The sequence below is a fragment of the Pelodiscus sinensis genome, chromosome 30 (genome assembly GCF_049634645.1).
Source record: "Pelodiscus sinensis isolate JC-2024 chromosome 30, ASM4963464v1, whole genome shotgun sequence".
NCBI classification, from domain to species: domain Eukaryota; kingdom Metazoa; phylum Chordata; order Testudines; family Trionychidae; genus Pelodiscus; species Pelodiscus sinensis.
The window spans coordinates 14,467,904-14,485,844 of record NC_134740.1 but is presented as its reverse complement, the minus strand read 5'-3'; the positions used below and the strand labels follow the sequence as shown (position 1 = coordinate 14,485,844).

The following is a 17,941-nucleotide window of genomic DNA, read 5'->3' as shown; positions in this document are numbered from 1 at the left end:
TTTCCGCATCTAATATAGCTTTGTTGATCAGCGGTGACCAGAACGGTGAGACCTATTCCTGGTGTGGACACCCTGTGGATTTATAGTGTGGCATGATGTGACCTTTGTCTGATAAGCCGCCCCTTTCCTAATGGCTCCCAACATATGGCTAACGCTTTTGACGGCCATGCCACATTTGGGGTGTGTCTAGACTGGCAAGATTTTGTGCAAAAGCAATTGCTTTTGCGCAAAATCTTGCCGCCTGTCTACACTGACCGCGAGTATTTCCGCATGAACACTGACTTTGTACTGTACAAAATCAGTGGTTCTTGCCCAAATACTCTGACTCTCCCTCTCAGGGATAAGCCCTCTTGTGCAAGTATTCTTGCAAGAGGCCAGTGTAGACAGCCACGTTAATTTCTTGCGCAAGAAAGCCCGATGGCTAAAATGGCCATTGGAGCTTTCTTGCGCAAGAGAGCATCTACACTGGCACGGATGCTTTTGCGCAAAAGCAAATCTTTTGCGCAAAGGCACATGCCAGTATAGATGCTCTCTTGTGCAAATACTTTTAATGGAAAATCTTTTCCGTTAAAAGTATTTACACAAAATCATGCCAGTCTAGATGCAGCCATAGTGTTTTCAGAGAACGATGAATCCACAATCACTTCCTCCTTCGGAAAAAGGACCCAGCTCAAAACTCTTCCCCCACTACCCTCTCAGAGCCAGGAAGAAAACCCAGGGGACTGAGCCCCACTTCTGTTTTGGTCCCCACGCTCGGCGGAAATGAGAAATTGAGCTGACGATGCAAAGCAGATGAAGCTGAAGGAGCGAAGGCCAGTCCCAGGAAAACTAGGACATTGGACTCTTGAGTGAAACTAGGACATTGGCCAGGTCAGAAGCTGAAAAAGTCCCCAATTTGCATAGGAATAGCCCCTGGTGGCCCCGTGGCGTCTGAGGAATTACACCAGCCGAGCACGCTCTTGCAATAGCCACCGCCCATGCTGCTGTCGAGCTGCCAGCCTTGAGAGATGCCAACAATGGCACGGACACAACCGGGTGTCCATGGGGATGAACGGATGGAGAGAAAGCAGCGTGAGTACCAATGCCCAGCACCCGTCGCCTCGCTCTGGGTGAAGCAGCAGAAGCAGAGTTGATGGAAGTGGAGTTAGTTCCGTCGTATTGATGGAGACATAGTGGACCAATCTAAGCACTTTCCACTGTCGGCCCTTCCCCAAATGCTCGCTCCTGTGCACCACCTCCTCCCACGTCCCACGCTGGGGCTGGTCTGTGTTCCCGGCATTCTCTTCCCTTGCTTGTGCGCCACTTGCATGTCCCGTGCTACCTTTCCGGTGGGTGCATTTGCATTTTGGGGGAAGGGGCCATCTCACAAGGCCTCCTTGTGTGTGGCCGTGTCCAGACTCAGGGGTTCTTTCGAAAAAAGTAGCCTTTTTTCGAAAGAACTTCCCCTGCGTCCAGACTCAAGCCGCGTTGTTTCGAAATTATTTCGAAAGAACGCGGCTTTTCTTTCGATGGCGGTAAACCTCATTTCATGAGGAAGAACGCCTTCTTTCGAAAGTTCCTCTTTCAAAAGAAGGCGTTCTTCAATGTAAATAGGGCTTCCTCGAAAGAGAGCATCCAGACTCGCTGGGTGCTCTCTTTCGAAAAAGTGGCTTGCTCTTTCGAAAGATCTGCCTGCAGTCTAGACGCGATCTTTCGAAAGAGGCTCTTTCGAAAGATGCTTTCGAAAGAGCCTCTTTCGAAAGAAGCCTGCAGTCTAGACATAGCCTGTGTGTCTATGTGTAGATCATTTATAACCACCCATCTGTATGGTGGGCATGTGCCTCCCTCGTGACTTGGTCCCCTGGAGCCTTGTCTCTCTCTGGTGTTCTCTCCTGAACGTGTCTCTTTTATTGACACCCATCTGTTTCGTGGGCATGTTTTTCTGTCCTGGCTGGGTCGCCTGGAGCCTTGTCTCTCTCTGGTGTTGTCTCATGTGTCTGTGTGTGTCTATCTGTGCACGTTCCTCTCCGCGTCTCATTCCACAACCACCTTCCTTCCCCTGCCCAGAGCCGAAGGGGAGAAGCCAAAACTCCAACGCAACCCAACCTGCTCCCTTTGACAATGAAGGCCTGGCTCTTCTCCCAGCAGGAAATCGTTCTCACCACTCCTCCGACCGCTTCTCTCATTATCTCTCGCTCGCCTCGTGTAATTACCGACATTCCTGACAGCAGACCTTGGCAGAGGTCAGGGGAGCACACGGGACACCAAGTTCCCCCCCCCCCACACACACACACAGATCGCCTCTGCCCCCTGCCCATGCTAGGCCATTGGACCGTGGCTCCCGAGCCGAGAGACCCAGGCACCAGCTCCGGCTCTCGGGTAATGTGAGTCCACTCTTGCTGCAGGAGTGGGGTCCGTGAGAAGCGGGCTCCTAACCTCTCCCCTGCACTCACCGCTCGGCTGCCCACATAGTCACCTACACATCACCCAAGCGACTCCAGGCCTGGTTCTTCACTTCTCCCCAGAGCATCCAGTTCCTTTAGGCACCTTGGAGAGCGTCTCAGGCCAGGCTGGGGGCGCCCAGAGAGCTGTGACATGGGGGGCGCTCAGGGCTGAGATAGAGGAGCTGTGGGTTGGGATTGTGAGGCACTGGCGGAGCTCTGGTTTTGGGGGAGCCCAGGGCTGAGATAGGAAGACATGGGGGCCGGGACTGGGGGTGCCAGCAGAGCTGTGGGTGAGGAAAGATGGGCCCTTTGGTCTGACCCTGGCCGTTCTGATGGATAGCGGAGACTTTTGGACACCGGCGGAGCTGTGAGTTTCTAGGCTAGGGCTGGATTAGGAACATGCCAGTGGGCCAGGACTCAGAACCTGTCTACACAGGAAACGAAGGCGCGACTGCATCATGGGGGGAGGGGTCCCCATCTCACCTTGAGTCTCGCTAGCACGGGAAACAACAGCCCTGGGGACAAGTGGGCCCGGAGCTTCCCCGCGTCCCTGGCAGGTGGCTCTGTGCGTCCGCCATTACTCCCCGTGCTGGGCCAATGGACGCCGGCGTGCCCGTCGCACTACAATCGCACCTTCACCTGCTGGCAGGGCCACTCGCAGCGGCTGTGTCTGTGGAGCCCCAGGGCTGGGCAGCACGCCGGCTGTTACTTCCCCACCCACACCCTGCCTGCTGGGCCCCTGCTCTTAATGATCAGTTGTCCCAGCATTGTGCTGACCCCACGGTTTATAGCATTTCCCCGCCCCCACCCCTGCCCGGCTGGGCTCTATATAACCCACGCGGGACGGCGGAGCTAGACAGGGTTCAGCTCGGCAGAGCAAAGGCACCGCTCCCGCGACAGCGAAGACACCAGGGCGTGGGTAAGTCGCAGGGGAGCCTAGCGCCTCGGAGAAGGGAGAGAGCAGTGTGCCCTGGGTGGGAACCAGAGTTTGTTTCTGGGAGGCAGAAGGGACCAGTGGTCAAAGGAGGTGAGGGAGAAAATCCGGGGCTCCTGGCATCTTGTTCCCCCCTGAGCGGGCAGTGGTGCGTTGTGCAGGGCGGAGCTCAGTGTGGGTCCATGAAGAACCCAGTCCAGTCGGACAGGGATAACCAGTGAGGTTGTAGGGCCGAGCAGGGAGAGAGGGGTCATGGGAAGGTGACGACGTCGGGCGGGGTCGGTGGGGTTCTGACATAACGCTTCTCCAACACTCCAGTTCAAAGAGGCTGGTTTTGATGCAACGTTAGCCGGGTTTATTACCTACCGAGAGAAAGATTTCAGTGACTATACCACATGAAAGCTTCAGGGAGTAGCCGAGTTCGTCTGTTCCAGTAAAAAACAACAAATGGTCTGGTAGCACTTTATAGACTAACAAAACATGTCGATGGGGTCATGAGCTTTCGTAGGCACAACCCACTTCTTCAGATGGCTGGAGTTATGAGTTTGGGAGGTGTACAGCTGAAAGAAACAGGAGAGAGGAAGGGGAAGGGAAGGAAAAGTTACAGGGGTGGGAGACAGAATATCAGTAAATATCTGAAAAATGGGTACTTAAACCGAAGCAGATGAAAATCAAAGTCAATAGATAGATTCCCATGTCAGGAAGGATATGACCCAGAGATCTGCTTGCACCTTCCACGGCTGTTGAATTGGTCGTGTCCCAACCAACTTTCCTCACGACTGAGTCCATTAGCGTGTGAACTGAATTTGCGGATGAACTCTAATTCCAACGTTTCCCTGTGGATCGGGCTTGTAGAGCTGGTTTGTGACAAGACAGCTACCTGGAGATCTGTCAGTGTGATTTGGAGAGTGGAATGGAAGCTCGTGATCCCATCAACACGTTTCGTTAGTCTATAAAGTGCTACCAGACCATTGGTTGTTTTATACCTAACGAGGCATTACGGTCAGAATAGGAAACAGCAGAAAATGCAATCACCATAGAAACGGAGCAAATGAAACATTTTATTCCACGCCCGCTAGGCATTGGTGAGATGTTGAGCAGAGAGACGGGAAGAAGAGAAATCTTACTTGCCCCGTCTTTGGGCAAGAGTCAATAGCAGCTACTGCTGCTGTGTATGGACCATCTGAGGAAGGGGAAACACAGAGTCACCATGTAAATTTTCACCCACCCCCTCTTTCTTGTCAGAGGATGGGCACTTAACTAAGACATACTCCGGATGGTCTCTAAGGGCCTGTCTACCCTACTGCATGATTTCGAAATAACTCCCCTTATCTCGAAACACCTAGGTGAGCGTCCACACAGAAGTCCAATATTGCAACATTATTTCCAATTACCAGGCCTGTTGCAGCGAAATAATCACCACATGTTCTATGAGGACTAACGCCTATTTCAAAATAAGATTCCTGTGGATGCTCAGCTTCTGTTATTTTGAAATAATGACTCCCCAGAATCAAAGTAATTACTCCCCCGGGTTTCTGGGGGCGCTAAGTTGAGGTAGCGCATCTGCATTAAGGGAGCCTGCCTGGGTCTCATTTCGAGGTATCCCTGTAGTGAGCACTTGCTATTTCGAAATAGTTATTTTGGGACTTATTATCGCAACGTAACTTGCTTTGAAATAACCTTGTAATGGAGGCATCTGCTATCAGCAATTCTAGGCAGTGAAACCTTACATCTCTTCCTACAATGTTGTTACACCTGTTTGCCCATGACAATGATGATCAGCGGATTATGAATGTGCAAGCAATATCCTGCAACAGCTGCCCTAGAGGGTCCATGGAAAAAGCAGATCCTCTCCTCATGTTCTCTCCATCCATCTCCCCACCTCTCTTCCCATGGCAGGTCGATCCAGTGATAGGCATGGCCATGGCCAGCGGGCACTCATGTTTCCCACCATTTGAAGATTTCCTGTGGTACCACTGCGACTATCCAAAGACCTTCTTCCCCAACCAGAACAGCTACTGCGACAAGATGATGCGGTACCTAGGACTGTATGGGAAACCGAAACACATCTTCATCCATGCCCCCAGACACGAGATCTTGAACGTCTGCCGTGGGGGAGGGATATACCAGGGTAATGGCTGGTATAGAAGCAAAGGTTTCTTCCCCATCACCGTGTGCACATTCCACCCTCCCCACGGCCCTTACACTGGGAAATGCCTTCGCGCAATAATAGTGCTGAGGTGCTGCCACGGCTTCCCTGTAGAAATTAAGGAGTAGACAAAATGCTCAGTGTGTGCACAGAGGGCATTCCAGGGCACCAGCTGCCCTCTCTGGTACCACTCTGCCCCTTCCACACTTCACACGGCACTCGGCTCCGACCCGGCCTCTGCACTTCAACCGGCTAATTTAGAGTTTTCCACCCGTCACCCACTTCTGCCCCTAGTGCCCATTATACAATATAGCCGCCCCTCCCCCACCCTCTGCTGCCCCCTAGTGCCCATTATACAGTATAGCCGCCCCTCCCCCACCCTCTGCTGCCCCCTAGTGCCCATTATACAATATAGCCGCCCCTCCCCCACCCTCTGCTGCCCCCTAGTGCCCATTATACAGTATAGCCGCCCCTCCTCCACCCTCTGCTGCCCCCTAGTGCCCATTATACAATATAGCCGCCCCTTCCCCACCCCACCCTCTGCTGCCCCCTAGTGCCCATTATACAGTATAGCCGCCCCTCCCCCACCCTCTGCTGCCCCCTAGTGCCCATTATACAGTATAGCCGCCCCGTCCCCACCCCACCCTCTGCTGCCTCCTAGTGCCCATTATACAATATAGCCGCCCCTCCCCCACCCTCTGCTGCCCCCTAGTGCCCATTATACAGTATAGCCGCCCCTTCCCCGCCCCACCCTCTGCTGCCCCCTAGTGCCCATTATACAGTATAGCCGCCCCTTCCCCACCCACTCTCTGCTGCCCCCTAGTGCCCATTATACAGTATAGCCGCCCCTTCCCCACCCCACCCTCTGCTGCCCCCTAGTGCCCATTATACAGTATAGCCGCCCCTTCCCCACCCCACCCTCTGCTGCCCCCTAGTGCCCATTATACAGTATAGCCGCCCCATCCCCACCCACCCTCTGCTGCCCCCTAGTGCCCATTATACAGTATAGCCGCCCCTTCCCCACCCCACCCTCTGCTGCCCCCTAGTGCCCATTATACAGTATAGCCGCCCCATCCCCACCCACCCTCTGCTGCCCCCTAGTGCCCATTATACAGTATAGCCGCCCCTTCCCCACCCACCCTCTGCTGCCCCCTAGTGCCCATTATACAGTATAGCTGCCCCTCTCCCACCCCACCCTCTGCTGGTGTTTTTTATTCACTTTGGGTTGTATTTGTGTTCCTTACAATTATCTGTTGTTTCTCATTGTCCTCTGTGTCATTCTTCACCATTGTCCTTCGTTCTGTACCTCTCTGTGCTCCATAAGTTCTATAAAACCTGCTGCCTGCAAAGCAACCGCTGTCGTGTTGTGTTAATTTGGGGGAGGGACGAGTGTGAGGCATTGAGCCCCGGGCGCGGAGGCGGGAAAGGTGTGTGTTGAGGGGGAGGGGCAGTTTCAGTGAGGTTCTCTGCGCTTTCAAGCCCACTGTCTGTGTTTTCTTCACTGTGGGGATCAGAATCCAGGACACGTGGCTGACCCCTCTGGCCCACACCACCTAGACCCCACAGCGCTAGGAAGAGATGGGAAATGGACCCAGGTGTCCTGGATTTTCATCCACCCTGATTTCACCACCAGGCTGCACTCCCCCGGAAGTGCCAGGCGTAGGTCCAAGGAGTTCTGATTCCTTTCCTCCCTTGCGCTAACCCACTAGACCCTACAACCCTCCCACAATGGGGACCGCCCCCACAAACACAAACACTCCTACTTCAGGTCACAAGCCAGCCGCCAAGGGCGGAAGGCCAGGGAGAGACATTGCCTCTGAGCAAGTTTCTCTGAAATTCTTATACTGGCAGAATGAATTGCCCCGCAGAGAGTGGGACAGGCGAGTGGCAGAGACTGAATGAGGGAAACTCCAGTCTTGGCCACCCCCACATGACTGCGGAGAACTGAGCTCCCCAAAGGAGACCCTGAATTCAAGGGAGCCCTTGCCAGAAACAGCCTCCTGTGCGGTGTGAAGCGCTCCCTGCAGTCCCCATGCGGCAGCTCCGCCTGTTAAGGTACATGCTCCAGGCGCTGGTTTCCGTAGGGCGTTGACTTCCAATCCCTCCACTGCCGATGCACAAACCCATTAGTGACTTGCAGGAACGTAGTGAGAGACCTGCCGGGGTGCAAGCTGGAACAGGGCTCTGCTGGGCCTTCTGCCTCCCTTGCTCACCGTGATCTTGCGGAAGCTGCAAGCTGCCCCATCCCTGAACTCACACAAGCATTTACAGACATCCCCATCTGGCGATGCTTGTCCTCGGCCACTCCGTCGCTAACGAGAGAGAGGCCCCAGCCAGCTCCCCTCTAGCCCGACGGCCTAGGGACCCAGAGCTGTTCCCTCTTACGCTGGTCAAAGGCCTGGCTAAGTGCACGTTTACTACCCAGTCCTGAGTGCACTCCCCACGCATGTCTAGCAAAGGAATACCGCTTAGTGTACAAATCCTGAAACCAAGTTACAAAGAGGGTGCTCTGGTGCAGAACGGAGCTAATTCCCAGACTCATCAGCAGGCGGTGGGAGCCCGGTGAGTCCGACCCACACACATGGTGGAGAACGCGGGCAGAGATGGTCGTCCCGGATACGAGGGGATTGTGGATGGATGGAGAGTGAGCTCTGGAGGGAAGAATGATGGACCCAGGCTCCGTGAAGGCTGCCTTTGCAGAGGGCTTTGGTGACATCAGTGATCAGCCCCTGACACCAGTTCCCCAGCGGAAGGAGGCCGATGGACTGTAGGAGAGACGTGAGAACTTCCTGGGAGCGAGCGGAGATGCCGAAGAGAGACTATGGGCGTTGTAGTGGTCCCTGCAGGAGCGGGAAAGGCAGGACCTGTGTAGTGTAGACAAGGCCCAAGGAATAGCTACTGTGACTATCAGAACATGTGAGGAGACCAGATGTCTCCGGCCTCCGACTTAGGCTGCCGGTACTTTCCCTTGATGGCACAGGAACCAGGCTTGGGAACAAAGGGTTCTGGCCACAAGCAAAACTTAGATAAGACAGGGGAGTGACAGCGTCTGTTCTTCTTCACTAATTCCCTACCCAAGAGGACTGCAAGAAACTCGAGGAACAGACATTGAACCGGGGGAAACGTGGGCCTAGGCTAAGACATTTTCTAACCTGTCAAGGAAGAGCTGAGAACCCCAAACTGTAACACTAACGCAGCTCCTGTCTTCAGAATCGGCAGCCGGCTCATGCCATCGCTGACACAGGAATCAGCTGTTCATGGCCATCGTGCTCACTGCAACAAGCTGAATTTGTGGCTTTGTTTTATTTGCGCTGTCCCCTGCTGTGATGTGTTTCCTCGCACTTAGAATCACTTAAAAGCCATCTCTCGTGGCTAATGCACGTCTTTGTTTTTCCTCTCTCTAAACCGTTGTGTGGGAATCAGACCGCAGGGCCGGAGGTCCCGCGCCACACGGAGGGAGGGTGTCAATGCTATGAGCTTACTCTGCACTCTCCCCTGTACTGGAGAAAATGGAAACGTTTTGGGGGTGAGCGCCCAAGGGGATTGGAGTAGCTGATGCTTTTCCATGTAGGTTTGGGTCCAAGAGCTTCAATGTAACTGTGATGAGGTGCGTCCCTACCTCTCTATATGCCCCCCCACAGCCCTTGTACCCATTATACAGCATAGCTGCCCCATCCCCACCCACCCTCTGCTGCCCCCTAGTGCCCATTATACAGTATAGCCGCCCCTTCCCCGCCCACCCTCTGCTGCCCCCTAGTGCCCATTATACAGTATAGCCGCCCCTTCCCCACCCCACCCTCTGCTGCCCCCTAGTGCCCATTATACAGTATAGCCACCCCTTCCTCCCACCCTCTACTGCCCCCTTGTGCCCATTATACAGTATAGCCGCCCCTTCCCCCACCCACCCACTGCTGCCCCCTAGTGCCCATTATACAGTATAGCCGCCCCTTCCCCCACCCACCCACTGCTGCCCCCTAGTGCCCATTATACAGTATAGCCGCCCCTTCCCCGCTCCACCTTCTGCTGCCCCCTAGTGCCCATTATACAGTATAGCCGCCCCTTCCCCACCCACCCTCTGCTGCCCCCTAGTGCCCATTATACAGTATAGCCGCCCCTTCCCCACCCACCCTCTGCTGCCCCCTAGTGCCCATTATACAGTATAGCCGCCCCTTCCCCATCCACCCTCTGCTGCCCCCTAGTGCCCATTATACAGTATAGCCGCCCCTTCCCCCACCCACCCTCTGCTGCCCCCTAGTGCCCATTATACAGTATAGCCGCCCCTTCCTCCCACCCTCTGCTGCCCCCTTGTGCCCATTATACAGTATAGCCGCCCCTTCCTCCCACCCTCTGCTGCCCCCTTGTGCCCATTATACAGTATAGCCGCCCCTTCCCCACCCCACCCTCTGCTGCCCCCAGTGCCCATTATACAGTATAGCCACCCCTTCCTCCCACCCTCTACTGCCCCCTTGTGCCCATTATACAGTATAGCCGCCCCTTCCCCCACCCACCCACTGCTGCCCCCTAGTGCCCATTATACAGTATAGCCGCCCCTTCCCCGCTCCACCTTCTGCTGCCCCCTAGTGCCCATTATACAGTATAGCCGCCCCTTCCCTGCCCTCCCTCTGCTGCCCCCTAGTGCCCATTATACAGTATAGCCGCCCCTTCCCCACCCACCCTCTGCTGCCCCCTAGTGCCCATTATACAGTATAGCCGCCCCTTCCCCATCCACCCTCTGCTGCCCCCTAGTGCCCATTATACAGTATAGCCGCCCCTTCCCCCACCCACCCTCTGCTGCCCCCTAGTGCCCATTATACAGTATAGCCGCCCCTTCCCCCACCCACCCTCTGCTGCCCCCTAGTGCCCATTATACAGTATAGCCGCCCCTTCCTCCCACCCTCTGCTGCCCCCTTGTGCCCATTATACAGTATAGCCGCCCCTTCCTCCCACCCTCTGCTGCCCCCTTGTGCCCATTATACAGTATAGCCGCCCCTTCCCCACCCCACCCTCTGCTGCCCCCAGTGCCCATTATACAGTATAGCCACCCCTTCCTCCCACCCTCTACTGCCCCCTAGTGCCCATTATACAGTATAGCCGCCCCTTCCTCCCACCCTCTGCTGCCCCCTTGTGCCCATTATACAGTATAGCCGCCCCTTCCTCCCACCCTCTGCTGCCCCCTTGTGCCCATTATACAGTATAGCCGCCCCTTCCCCACCCCACCCTCTGCTGCCCCCAGTGCCCATTATACAGTATAGCCACCCCTTCCTCCCACCCTCTACTGCCCCCTTGTGCCCATTATACAGTATAGCCGCCCCTTCCCCCACCCACCCACTGCTGCCCCCTAGTGCCCATTATACAGTATAGCCGCCCCTTCCCCGCTCCACCTTCTGCTGCCCCCTAGTGCCCATTATACAGTATAGCCGCCCCTTCCCTGCCCTCCCTCTGCTGCCCCCTAGTGCCCATTATACAGTATAGCCGCCCCTTCCCCACCCACCCTCTGCTGCCCCCTAGTGCCCATTATACAGTATAGCCGCCCCTTCCCCATCCACCCTCTGCTGCCCCCTAGTGCCCATTATACAGTATAGCCGCCCCTTCCCCCACCCACCCTCTGCTGCCCCCTAGTGCCCATTATACAGTATAGCCGCCCCTTCCTCCCACCCTCTGCTGCCCCCTTGTGCCCATTATACAGTATAGCCGCCCCTTCCTCCCACCCTCTGCTGCCCCCTTGTGCCCATTATACAGTATAGCCACCCCTTCCCCCCACCCTCTGCTGCCCCAGGCTCGACAATGGGAAATGCTCGTTCCCATCCGTGGGTGGCGTCCCTTCCCCCCTGCAATTAGGGCGCTTCCCTATTGTCAATTCCAATGGACGACGTATTAGGGGCATTGCTCTAGTAACTGCTGAGCTGGAGGCGGGCGGGCCTGAATTCCTTCCCCTCTGCAGCAGGGACTCCCCATCGTGCAATGCTTCCCGGCTCACTTGGTCCCAGGGAGCAGTGTGGTTTTAGCCTGGGATTCTGTCTGCTCTCGGAAGCACCTCCCCGTCCATCCAAGTCAGGCGTCGGGCGTCCCCTTAATCCTGTCTCCCTTGTCTAAAGGAGTTCTTAGTCTATCGGCTCTGGGTCCAGCAAAGGCAGGGGGAGGGCGTCAGACAGGCGGGGTAGCCCAAGAACACAGAACTGCTGATGGGGTGCTCAGACAGAGTGCGTATCCTCATCTCAGCCTTGCTCCACCGTACAGGGACGGCTCTTCCATCCGTGGCAGCCGCCGCATCGGTCACTGGACCCGGCAAGCCAGAGGCACCAGACTAGCCACACGTACAACTTGGAAACCAATTAGCACCGCGGTTTGGGGAACATGCTGCTCGAGAGTCGCGTTGCACCGGGGCTCCTCGCAGAAGGCTGCTCGCCCAGAGACCTCCGGGCTGTAGTGCGGAATGACGGGGGCGTCGTTCTGCCCCAAAGCTCGGGGCCCCTGCAGCTCAGTGGGGCAGGAGGGAGGAGTGAAGAGCCCCTTGCCCTCAGCCACGTCTGGAGAGCGCCGCGCCCCCTCCCGCCCGGCAGCACGAAAAGCCACCCAGGGTGTGGCCTGTGGACTTGCTTAGAAACAGGGTCACGTGCAGCCCCAGCCTGGGGACCGTCAGTATTAGGCACCAAACCAGCCCCACCGAGCCCTTCTGTCTGCCCCCCTGGCCAGCAAGAATTCTCCCCATCTCCCTCAGACACCCCAGTGCTCCCTGTGCCCCCCCAGCCCCCCTCACACAGGGGAGAGGTTATAACCCATCCCCCACCTCCCCTCAGACACCCCAGTGCTCCCTGTGCCCCCCCAGCCCCCCTCACACAGGGGAGAGGTTATAACCCATCCCCCACCTCCCCTCACACACCCCAGTGCTCCCTGTGCCCCCCCCAGCCCCCCTTACACAGGGGAGAGGTTATAACCCATCCCCCACCTCCCCTCAGACACCCCAGTGCTCCCTGTGCCCCCCAGCCCCCCTTACACAGGGGAGAGGTTCTAACCCATCCCCCACCTCCCCTCAGACACCCCAGTGCTCCCTGTGCCCCCCAGCCCCCCTTACACAGGGGAGAGGTTATAACCCATCCCCCACCTCCCCTCACACACCCCAGTGCTCCCTGTGCCCCCCAGCCCCCCCTCACACAGGGGAGAGGTTATAACCCATCCCCCACCCCCCCTCAGACACCCCAGTGCTCCCTGTGCCCCCCAGCCCCCCTCACACAGGGGAGAGGTTATAACCCATCCCCCACCTCCCCTCAGACACCCCAGTGCTCCCTGTGCCCCCCAGCCCCCCTTACACAGGGGAGAGGTTATAACCCATCCCCCACCTCCCCTCAGACACCCCAGTGCTCCCTGTGCCCCCCAGCCCCCCTCACACAGGGGAGAGGTTATAACCCATCCCCCCTCCCCTCAGACACCCCAGTGCTCCCTGTGCCCCCCAGCCCCCCTTACACAGGGGAGAGGTTATAACCCATCCCCCATCTCCCCTCAGACACCCCAGTGCTCCCTGTGCCCCCCAGCCCCCCTTACACAGGGGAGAGGTTATAACCCATCCCCCACCTCCCCTCACACACCCCAGTGCTCCCTGTGCCCCCCAGCCCCCCCTCACACAGGGGAGAGGTTATAACCCATCCCCCACCCCCCCTCAGACACCCCAGTGCTCCCTGTGCCCCCCAGCCCCCCTCACACAGGGGAGAGGTTATAACCCATCCCCCACCTCCCCTCAGACACCCCAGTGCTCCCTGTGCCCCCCAGCCCCCCTTACACAGGGGAGAGGTTATAACCCATCCCCCACCTCCCCTCAGACACCCCAGTGCTCCCTGTGCCCCCCAGCCCCCCTCACACAGGGGAGAGGTTATAACCCATCCCCCCTCCCCTCAGACACCCCAGTGCTCCCTGTGCCCCCCAGCCCCCCTTACACAGGGGAGAGGTTATAACCCATCCCCCACCTCCCCTCAGACACCCCAGTGCTCCCTGTGCCCCCCAGCCCTCCTCACACAGGGGAGAGGTTATAACCCATCCCCCCCCTCCCCTCAGACACCCCAGTGCTCCCTGTGCCCCCCAGCCCCCCTTACACAGGGGAGAGGTTATAACACATCCCCCACCTCCCCTCACACACCCCAGTGCTCCCTGTGCCCCCCAGTCCCTCCTTACACAGGGGAGAGGTTATAACCCATCCCCCCTCCCCTCAGACACCCCAGTGCTCCCTGTGCCCCCCAGCCCCCTTACACAGGGGAGAGGTTATAACCCATCCCCCACCTCCCCTCACACACCCCAGTGCTCCCTGTGTCCCCCCAGCCCCCCCTTACACAGGGGAGAGGTTATAACCCATCCCCCACCTCCCCTCACACACCCCAGTGCTCCCTGTGCCCCCCAGCTCCCCTCACACAGGGGAGAGGTTATAACCCATCCCCCACCTCCCCTCAGACACCCCAGTGCTCCCTGTGCCCCCCAGCCCCCCTCACACAGGGGAGAGGTTATAACCCATCCCCCCTCCCCTCAGACACCCCAGTGCTCCCTGTGCCCCCCAGCCCCCCTTACACAGGGGAGAGGTTATAACCCATCCCCCACCTCCCCTCAGACACCCCAGTGCTCCCTGTGCCCCCCAGCCCTCCTCACACAGGGGAGAGGTTATAACCCATCCCCCCCCTCCCCTCAGACACCCCAGTGCTCCCTGTGCCCCCCAGCCCCCCTTACACAGGGGAGAGGTTATAACACATCCCCCACCTCCCCTCACACACCCCAGTGCTCCCTGTGCCCCCCAGTCCCTCCTTACACAGGGGAGAGGTTATAACCCATCCCCCCTCCCCTCAGACACCCCAGTGCTCCCTGTGCCCCCCAGCCCCCTTACACAGGGGAGAGGTTATAACCCATCCCCCACCTCCCCTCACACACCCCAGTGCTCCCTGTGTCCCCCCAGCCCCCCCTTACACAGGGGAGAGGTTATAACCCATCCCCCACCTCCCCTCACACACCCCAGTGCTCCCTGTGCCCCCCAGCTCCCCTCACACAGGGGAGAGGTTATAACCCATCCCCCACCTCCCCTCAGACACCCCAGTGCTCCCTGTGCCCCCCCAGCCTCCCTTACACAGGGGAGAGGTTATAACCCATCCCCCACCACCCGTTAGTGCAAGAGTTCTTGTGCAAGAGCACGTCCACACTGACATGTGCTTTTGCACAAGCGTGTCCATGACTGTGCAAACGCTCTCTTGCACAAGAAAGTTCTGATGGCCATTTTAGCCATAGGGGTTTCTTGTGCAAGAAACCCGTTTCCTGTCCACACTGCCTTCTTGTGCAAGAGCTCTTGCACCAGAGGGCTTATTCCTTGTGGGGAGAGGAATAACTCTTGCGCAAGAAGCCCTCTGTTCCGACGCTGTACTGTAAATTTACTTGTGCAAGAACGAGCGTGCGGTGTAGACACTCTGCAAGTTTTTGCACAAGAACAGCCAGTCTTGCGCAAGAAGGCTGCAGTGTAGACATAGGTTAGAAGTCTCCGTGGGATGGGGCATCTGCCCCGTACTGGCCCTGTAAGGCTAAAACCCAGCCGGGGGGAGAAAGCTGAGATGGCGGAGCCCACAGCTGGGGCAGAGATGGCCAGTCAGGACCCAGCGGGGCTGTATAAATAGAGGTTCCAGGAGGGAGGAGACAGACTCACTCCGGCTGGGGAGCGGGAGGTTTCCTGGGGCAGAGCAGGGCTGGGGGCCCGGGCTGGAAGGCCCCATTTAAGTCAGTTCTGCTGATATTAATAAAATGCAACATTGACCCGATTTCTACCCATAGGACAGCACTTTGAACTACTCCTCCACTCCTCGTCTCCTCCCTTGGAAGAGGAGGCACCTATCGTCCTGCTCCTGTGGGCTCCGGGACCTGCTTCTCTGTGGGCTCAAACACCCGTTCCCTGGGGACGCAGAGAGAACACCCTTTGCCGGTGGACTCGGCGCTTGATCTTTTGCGGGCTTAAGGGTCTTCCCTCCTCTTCCAAGGGAGGAGACAAGGGGCAGAGGGGGGCAGAGAACGGAGGATGAGGCTTGCGGGGCACCAGAACTGTTTGGATGGGGCAAGCTCAGGGCTGGGGTAAGAGGGGCCCCAACAGAGTTTCCAGGCTACATCTGGATCAGGAAGGCGCCGCAGGGCCAGGACTCAGGCAGAGAACTGCGTGTTTGTAGCATGCGCTGGCGGCGCCGCGTGGCTAACAATCACAGTGCGGACACGGCACATGGGCCGGCCTGCTGGAGGCAGACCCAGAGCCCCTGGCAGGCCTAGCGTGCCCCACCCATGGCACAATTGCACCTTTGCTCGCCAGGCGGACACACCCTGCCACGTTTCCAGGGAGCCCAGGCCTGTTGCGGGCCACGTGCCGCTCACTTCCCGCCATGGCCCTGCCAGCTGGGCCGCAGCCCCGAATTCCTTGGGGTTGGGAACTCCTGCTGGCCCAGTTCTCTTAGATTGCCCTCCCACCCCACGCATCCGGCGGGGCCCTATATAGCAAGGAGCAAGCTCCACAGCAGGTGCAGCCTGGGACCCGGCGCTCCGACGGCAGCAACAGAGCAGGACGTGTGTGAGTGGCAGGAGACCCCGCTGGCGGGGATGGAGGGGAAAACGGGGCCATGCAGGGCTGCAGCTGCAGGGGGGCGGAGAGTCTGGGTGGGGGCTCCCTGCACCTCGGGGATGGGACTGGCGAGGGGGCAGGAACAGGCTGGAGGAGACACTGGCCCTGATCTCAGCTGGGGTCCCAGGGGTGCCGGGCTCCAGGGGGCTAGAGACGACTGCCCTACAGATAACGAGGGCTCTGCTGCTTTCATGGGACCAGGGGATGGCAGGGGAGGGGCTCTGCAGGCAGAGCAGGGTGGGAGGGGTGCAGGGATGTGAGGAGGGTTTGGGCCAAGGCGTTTCCATGGAGGAAGCAGACCCACCCCCTGCCCTGTCTCCGTCCATCCCCCCCTCCCCACTGCAGGCGGATCCAGACACAGCCATGGCTCTGACAGGTACCTGGTCCACGCTCCTCCTGCCCCTCATCCTGCTGGGGGCTGGCCTGGCCCTGGCCAACAAGCATCCCTGGGACGAGCAGAACGACAGATTCCTCCTGCGGCACTGGAACTACCCCAGGAGCGAGGCCCCCGACGGCACCTACTGCCAGGCCATGATGCAGCACCGGGACCTGTCGGGCCAGGACTCCAACACCTTCATCCACGCGCCCGCGGGCTCCATCAACAGCATCTGCAGCCTGGGTGGCAGGCCCGGCCTGCCCAACCAGCGGCGCAGTGTGGCGCCCTTCCACCTCACGCTCTGCGCCCTCAACGCCACCAGCCACGCCTACGCCGAGACGCGCTACCATCGCAGGGTCGTCCTCGCCTGCTGGAGAGGGCTCCCCGTGGACTATGTGAAGCACATCTAGGGCCCGGCGCCGGGCCGGAGGGGGACACGGCGGCTTCCTCCTGCCCCCTTGTCCCTTCCCCAACGGCCACGCTCCCAGCGTCTCGCCTGCCACTTAGTGGCCATCGAAACACCTGTCCCTTCATTAATTTATTGAACCCACCGGTTTTGCCCTTCCGGTGTCCAGCCTGATCCCGGATCGGTCTCACGTTTACCGCGAGTCAGAGTTATTCCTCATCGGTCGTTATTTATGCACCTTTCCCCCCTCCCCTCCAACGCTGGGTGCTCACAAATCTCAGTAACCACCGATACCCAGCAAGCTGTCTGGCGCTTGTTGTGTTATTCTGGGCAGAGAAAGGGGATGAGTCACCGGCGCGCTGGGAATGCCGGGCGGCTTTTCCCGAGCAGTTCTCGTCACTTTCAGTCTTTGCCTCCTGCTAGGGACACAGCGCTGGAGTTGTGGCTTCTCTGTCTGGCCCTGCTCACACCTACCAGACCCCCTCGCCCACCGGAGCTGAATATAGAATATTGGCCTCCTGAAACGTATGGGCCTGTTTGAACCCACTCGGCCCCTCTCCGCTGCCAGCAACAAAGCCCGGATTCCCAGGTGCCCCTGTGCTAGTTCATTGGACCCCCAAACAGACTGGTGCCAACCCACAATGGCTCCCCCAAAAGCAGCCGTCACCCAACAGCCATGAACCTTCATGCTTCAGGGCAGGGACCGGTTGTGAACTGGGCAAGGTCAGGAGGAAAGTGCCTCCCAGCCAGTTTTACCCTAATTCCTCTTGTGGGAGGGAGGCGGGGGGGAGCCAGATGGCTCTGCCCTGACAATGTCCATCTTGCCCACAGTGCGGATCTGTAACAAAGCAAAACTCAGGCCTGTCTCAGTCTGGGGCAGGGAGCACACAGGCCAGGTCGGGGGAGCTGTGAGAGGCAGGAATGTTTTGCATAACAATGCAGATTAAGCGCGGTACGCGAGACCACATCAAGAACGCACGACAAGCGGCCTTGAACGGGTCCTTCTGTTTCCGATAAGCAAAAATTACAGATGCG

General features: G+C 58.2%; 2 protein-coding genes across 2 annotated transcripts; both read left to right on the top strand.

The window, feature by feature from the left end:
• Window positions 1–5,274: 5,274 nt before the first annotated feature.
• Window positions 5,275–5,634, top strand: LOC142821319 (ribonuclease pancreatic-like). The gene has a single exon (XM_075912198.1). It carries the CDS (start codon window positions 5,275–5,277, stop codon window positions 5,632–5,634), a length of 360 nt encoding a protein of 119 aa, XP_075768313.1.
• A 10,839-nt stretch (window positions 5,635–16,473) lies between these two features.
• Window positions 16,474–17,153, top strand: LOC102445701 (ribonuclease-like). Its single transcript, XM_006113839.3, has one exon. The coding sequence runs from the start codon at window positions 16,488–16,490 to the stop codon at window positions 16,908–16,910; it is 423 nt and encodes a 140-aa protein (XP_006113901.2). The 5' UTR covers window positions 16,474–16,487; the 3' UTR covers window positions 16,911–17,153.
• Window positions 17,154–17,941: the final 788 nt, after the last annotated feature.

Excerpts from the sequence above, each read along its gene's own strand:
- LOC142821319 (XM_075912198.1), top strand. The coding sequence starts at position 5,275 with ATGGCCATGGCCAGCGGGCACTCATGTTTCCCACCATTTGAAGATTTC.
- LOC102445701 (XM_006113839.3), top strand. The coding sequence starts at position 16,488 with ATGGCTCTGACAGGTACCTGGTCCACGCTCCTCCTGCCCCTCATCCTG.